At 39.2% G+C, this 6,804-nt stretch overlaps 1 protein-coding gene across 1 annotated transcript; it reads left to right on the top strand.

The window, feature by feature from the left end:
- Positions 1–214: 214 nt before the first annotated feature.
- LOC149813363 (protein EIN4-like) lies at positions 215–6,134 on the top strand. The gene is made up of 3 exons (XM_089991500.1): positions 215–606; positions 2,085–3,901; positions 5,096–6,134. Exons 2-3 carry the CDS (start codon positions 2,180–2,182, stop codon positions 5,633–5,635), a joined length of 2,262 nt encoding a protein of 753 aa, XP_089847626.1. The 5' UTR covers positions 215–606; positions 2,085–2,179; the 3' UTR covers positions 5,636–6,134.
- The last annotated feature ends 670 nt before the right edge of the window (positions 6,135–6,804 follow it).

Here is a 6,804-nt window from a genome sequence, read left to right on the forward strand (position 1 = left end):
TTCTCGTCTCAATTAAAAAAAAAAACTAAGGGAGCTGGTAGAGGAAAGGTTTTGGTGTGTGATTAGCCGCATGATCACAGAGGAGTTAACGAGAGAAAAGCATTAATGATGTGTCCTTTCAAAATTAGAGTTTCGTGGCACACCGTGGGCATCTGATGTGAATGGCAAAATGGTTATATTTCAAAGTCCACCTCAAGCAAGGAGAAAAGAGTGGAGGTGGGGGAAAGCAAGAAAAGATGAAACCATGTTAGTTTCGCTTCATGTTCCTTCCCCAAGTGCAGACGCTCACGAATGAAAACCAATTTATTTTTTAACTGCCTGATTCGAAATTTCAAGCTCTCCCTCACTGTAATCAGTTCTTGCTATAAATAAACCCTTCTGTGTTTTTTTCTAATTGCGTTCCCTGCTTTCTATCTTGAAGAGAGAGAGAGAGAGAGAGAGAGATGTCATCTTGTGTAAAACCAACAAAAGCAAGGGGCCTTCTTTTCTTCTGTCTGTGATTGTGTGCTGAGTCTTTGTGGACTAAATGGATCATAATGGTTTGATAAGGTGTTGGCTTGGGGAGTTAATGGCTCCTATTTTGCCATGGCAGAAATGGGTTTTCGGGTGAGTTTTGTTTTTCCCTTTCTTGCTGATTATCATGTTGAACCATCCATTCAGAAGGCCCAAATTCATGTTGGACTATGTCCTCTTTTCCTTTTGGGAATTTGAGCTATTTGTTTTTCTTTTCCTTTTTCTTGTTTTTGTTGAAGTTTGAATTGAGTGTCAAAAGTTTGGATCTGAGTCTGTTCTGGTATTATAGAAAGTTGGCGTTTTCCTTTTTCCTTTTTTTCTTTTTTGGTTTCTTTTGTTGCTGTTGGACAGCAGAGTTGATGATTTTGTTGGGAAGTTGTTCCTTCTCTTTTTTGGGGTTTTAGGTTTTGAATGGATTTTATGGTCTTCATTTTTGCCCTTTTATGTCTCAGAATTAAGAGCTCGAAAGTAGGGGAGTGGAATATCATCACCCTAATGGATATGATTTTTTGATTGGATTAATCTCCCCTGTGATTAAATTGGGTGCTAAGAAATTTGGGAAGTTGATTTTACTTCAAAACTTGATCTTATCAGTTGAGCGAATTCTAAAGTTGGATTTGTTTCTAATGCTCATCTAGGGAGGTTGAGCTTTGTCTCAGTTGAGTTCCACTGTTTTTTCTGGACTATAAGTTTGGGGATTATGCTTTAGATTCTGTAGCCATCTTAAAAGGTTTTTTGTCTCATGATACCTTTCAAATCTCATACTGTTGGATTAATGCTGGTTTCTCTTTCCTTGTGTTACTGATCAGATTTTTCTGGTCATAACTATGGACCCAGGTTTGGTTTATTGGTTTTCTTGCTTGTCTAAAAATGGGAGCTTGAGATTGAGAAACTGGAAAAAAAAATCGATGGATAATTGATTCCCTGTGGAATTGATATGGATGCTTTAGAAGTTTTGGATGTATTTTTGCTTCTTATCTTCTTGGTTTAATAGGTTTTAGATCTTTTCTCTGATTAGAATGTGGGATTCTCTTTGATCATAGGAACTTAATTTTCAATGTGTGTGAACGTTTTGTGTTGCCCATGGTGAACCTAGGAATTTAGACCTTCTTTACTTTTTAGCGTTTTGATCTAGAAATATTAGTAGTTATTCTTTAGTTGGATATTTCAGCTTTTGTTGGTTTAGTTTTTCATGTTTTTGAGCCTAATAGCGCTTTACCTGTTTTCACTTGATTAATATAGGCGGATGAAATGCCATTCTGAAAATATTATGGGATATCAGGAATGCCATTTTTTGAGTTCCTTTTGTTTGTCATGATGGGGTTAGGCAAGAAGACTGCATCATAAAAGCGAGTTGTTATCACAAGTTCAAATTGTTGAGATGTAGGTATTAGTCCAGCTGCTAAACTGAGGTCCCCATGAAATATATCTGATACTGTATAGATTGGAAGAATCACACTCTTCACTGTTTCAAATTTACTTGGTTTAGAAGTTCGCCATTGTTCTTATGATTTTACTTTGCTTCCACTGGAATAAAAACGGAAATGAAATTTTGGGGCTTTATTTTGCAGGTTTTTGGATTTCTAAGGCTTCAAACTTCTGATGGAAAGGGAAGATTTATACGTGCATTTCCCTCCTCCGGGCTTGAAGTTCTCTTATTGATGCAATGTTAACATTAGGGCAGGGTCTTCTAGTGACTTCTGTCCTGTTGTCTGTTTCCGTTGCCCGTGGGGAGTTTCCCCATTGCAATTGCGATGATGATGGCCTCTGGGGCATTGAGAGCATTTTGCAATGCCAGAAAGTGAGTGATTTTTTCATCGCCTTGGCATATTTCTCAATCCCTCTTGAGCTGCTGTACTTCATAAGTTGTTCAAACATTATCCTGTTTAAATGGGTGATTGTTCAGTTTGGAGCATTTATAGTTCTCTGTGGGTTAACACACCTTCTGACTGTATGGACTTATACCCCGCACTCTTTCCATCTCATGCTGGCACTTACCATTTTCAAACTGCTTACTGCTTTGGTGTCCTGTGCAACTGCCATTACCCTGGTTACTCTTATTCCTCAACTATTAAGAGTGAAGGTTCGTGAAGTTTTTCTGAAGCAGAAAGCTCAGGAGCTTGACAGGGAGGTGGTGGTGATGAAGAAACAGGAAGAAACGAGTTGGCATGTCCGGATGCTTACACAAGAAATCAGGAAATCGCTCGATCGTCATACAATTTTGCACACTACTCTTGTTGAGCTCTCAAAGACTTTAATACTTCAAAATTGTGCAGTTTGGATGCCAAATGCCCAAAAAACTGAAATAAATTTGATGTATGAGTTCAAAAATCGGAATTTAAAAATTTCTATCCCAATTAATGACCCAGATATTGGGTATATATGGGAAACAAAAGGGGCAAAGATCTTGACACCAGATTCAGCACTTGCATCAGCAAGCAGTTGTGGCTTGGTGGCTGAGGGAGGCATTGCTGCCATCAGGATGCCAATGTTGAAAGTTTCGAACTTCAAGGGTGGAACCCCTGAACTGATCGAGGCTTGCTATGCTATTCTTGTTCTGGTTCTTCCAGGTGAAAGTTCACAAGTTTGGAGTGACCAAGAGTTGGAGATTGTGGAGGTTGTTGCCGATCAGGTAGCTGTTGCTCTCTCTCATGCTGCAGTTTTGGAGGAATCACAGTTGATGAGAGAGGAGCTAGAGGCACAAAATCAAGTGCTACAACTGGCAAGAAGAAATGCTATGATGGCGAGCCAAGCAAGGGTTTCATTTCAGAAGGTGATGAGCCATGGTATGAGGACACCTATGTACACCGTCTCTGGCTTGCTGTCGGTGATTCAGTTTGACAATCTAGATTCTAATCAGAGATTGATTGTAGATATGATGGCAAAGACAGGTAGCGTCCTTTCAAAGTTGATCAATGATGTGATGGAGATTTCAACTGCTGATCATGGTGGGCTGTCTCTCGAGCTGCACTCATTTCAGCTGCATCCCATGATCAAGGAAGTGGCAGCCTTGGCAAACTGTCTGTGTACTTGCAGGGGGTTTGGTTTTGAATTTGAGGTTGGAAGATCTGTACCAGATCAGGTGATTGGTGATGAAAAACGAATTTTTCAGGTGATATTGCATATGGTTGGAAACATGTTAAGTTGTGGCCATGGAGAGGGATTGATTTTGTTTCATGCTTCTGTCGATGATGAGAGTGAGGTGAACCAAGAACCAAGGTGGTCACCATGGAAGCCAGAGTCACTCTCCGATGGTTATGTGTATGTGAAATTTGAATTTAGGAATAAGAGCAGCATAAGCAATGAATCATGCCGGTTGACAAGGAAAATCAGTGGAGAAGGACCACGCGAGGGGCTTGGGTTCACAATGTGTAAAAAGCTTGTTCAGGTATGACCCGCATCACCCATGTCACTTTGCCTTTTTTTCTTGTCTCTCTCTTTTCCTTTGGTTAAGATACAAAATTCACAGTTTTCTTCTGGGTTTTTACTGATCAGTCCGGATTCCTAATATATCATGTTAATTCCACAAGAATTTTAGTTTGAGGTTTTGAAGTGTACTGATCATCATATGTTTGCTTGATTGAGCATTAATCTCGAGCATTTTACTCGACTTCAGATTCTTTTGGCAATTTGGCATTTGAATACAGGGAGTTCTATTGAAAATGGGTGATGTGTCCTTCCTCGGGAAGAGACAACAAGAAAAAGGAAAACTAACTTGGAATATCTTGCCTACATAGGAACCTAGTTAGCAACTATCAGTATAACACATTTATCACTAGGGATGGTGTTTTGTTTCCATTGTTGCCTGTAGGACTATGAATTCTACTGCTTACTGTCATGATATACATGAATGCCACCAGCTTGACATGATTTTCATGGTTTGACATGGCTATGCTTGTTACATTGACATACGTAGCTAATTGGTAGCATTTTCAGTGTCATAAAAGCTGTGATTCCTTTCATTTTTTTGTGTGCATGAGTGTGTGATGGAACAGTGATCAGAAGCATCCTTGGGCCTTCTTTGTATTAGCCTTGTTGACATGATATTAGATGAATGTGTCCCCCCCCCAATTTAGTTGCTTGATTTAGCATGTCATTGATTATTACTGTGAAGACAATTGGCTTGATAGTAGCATTTTCTGCAATAAAAAAATTACAATTTTCTGTTTACCGTGTGATAATGATCACCTATGCCATCTTTAAACCTTATCTCTTACAGAGACAAAAATGATCCGAGTGACAGACACCTCTGGATTAAATTTTGTCCATGAATCTATGAAATAGCAGGAATTATTGATCCATCTCATATCTTTATCATTTGGTATTGTTCTTGCTGTGGTTCAAACTTTGAAACAATCATTTGTGTACATTAGTGTATTTGCATGCAGCATGAACAAGTGGATCTAACACGCTATTACATGATACTGTGTCATAATATTTCATTTGCAATTGTTGGAAGATGAAGATGGTACGAAAAATCAGTATTGTAGCCTGAGGTCAAAAATAAAAAATTTTATTTGTATGATTAACTCCCAGTTATGTATCTCCATATTTATTCCGTTATGCTTGTTCTGTCATGCAGAGAATGCAGGGTAACATATGGGTAGTTTCAGATAAAAGAGGCCCAGCGGAGAGCATGACTCTGATGCTGAAGCTACGACTGCGGCAATCAACACTGATAACACGTGAGCCTGGATCCTCTGAGCATCTTACTCATTCCATCCTTAAAGGACTCAATGTTCTGGTTGCCGATGGAGATGGTGCCAACCGTGCAGCCACACGCAAAATGTTGGAAAAATTGGGCTGCCAAGTCTCAGTTGTGGCATCTGGTTTTGACTGTCTCAATGCTCTTGGTCGTCTTAGCAATCCTTGGGACCCCTTCCGGGTGGTGATCTTGGATATCTTCATGCCAGGAATGGATGGTTTTGAGGTTGCTCTGAGAGTCAGGAAAACCAGTGGTATGTGGCCATTGATTGTTGCCCTGACTGCGAGTTCTGATGATCACATACAGGAGAAGTGTCTGCAGGTCGGAATAAATGGGGTTATAAGGAAGCCAGTCTTGTTAGGTGCCATGGGTGATGAGCTCACTAGAATCATCCGTCAGGGGAGTCCTATTGTTTGAGAGAACGGCATGTTTTCCTGTTTTCAGTGAGAAGAAAACTTCAAGCAGCTCACCCAATGGCTTTACTGGTTTAAGCCACATTCTTTTTTCTGAACTTTTGAGACTAAAAGCAAGTAACGTTGGGTTGCTGGTTTCCATGTTGCCGGGTATCGGCAATCTCCAAATGAAGGTGAGAGAGATGAAGAGGAGAAGTAAGTTAATCATTCAAAGATAATTTAGGTTTAGGATGTATAAATTGGTTATGTTGAGTTTCAATCAATTAGAAGCTGTTGGATCATTGAGTCTAACATAAGCATGTTATATTATCTTTGCTCCGAGGAGCAAATACCCTTTAAGGGGGTTATATTGGTGCACTCTTATTGTACCCCCGTCTCCAGTAGAAAGTCATGGTTGTGAGCGTTATCTGATTAATGTAACCTCGCAGACGTATGTTGCATTGTTCATTTACACATTAGATCGTCTTTTCAGATGAAAAAATATGATTAATTTCAATAGTGAACTTTTGGTGCATTTTGAACTGCTGATTTCTAAAAAATGATGACAATGTTGAGGATGGTTACCAAGTATTGTACTGTTGAAGGTGGCGAATATTATCTTCATATACTTGATTCAAATATTCAGAAGACTTGGTAAGGTCGGGAAGGCTGCCTTTTTGTTACTTGTGGGAGAGGCACTGGATTGTCCTGAAGTATCGAGTCTTTATTTGGTACATCGCGTTCTCAGTCTCTAGACCCGAAAAAGAAAAACATTGGAATAAGGTCACGTGCTACATCAAAGTTCGACTATATATATATATATATATAGCTCATCCAACCAGGTGTTGAGAGCCCTTGTGAGCTATCTAAGAATAGTTATCTGTTATCACTAGAATATGGGAACTAGAAATCTGATAACTAATGTCTGAACCACAATTTTCATGGGTTTTTTATTCTTTTCTCTTAAATCTAACCATACATATGTGCTTTGGTTTTATATGAAACCCGCTCTTGAATCCTCCAATTTTGATGCATAAAGGAGATTTTTTTAAGACTTTAAAATCAATGGCTCAGAATCTTCATAAATATTCAAGCATTTAAAAAACACATTTTTTCATCGAAAATACATGATCCAATGGTTGATTCCTAGCAAATTCACCATGCCAAGCGCATCCACATGGTTGGATTTGCAAA

This window comes from Nuphar pumila, chromosome 16 (assembly GCF_984573655.1).
Source record: "Nuphar pumila chromosome 16, dmNupPumi1.hap1.1, whole genome shotgun sequence".
In the NCBI taxonomy this organism is placed as follows: domain Eukaryota; kingdom Viridiplantae; phylum Streptophyta; class Magnoliopsida; order Nymphaeales; family Nymphaeaceae; genus Nuphar; species Nuphar pumila.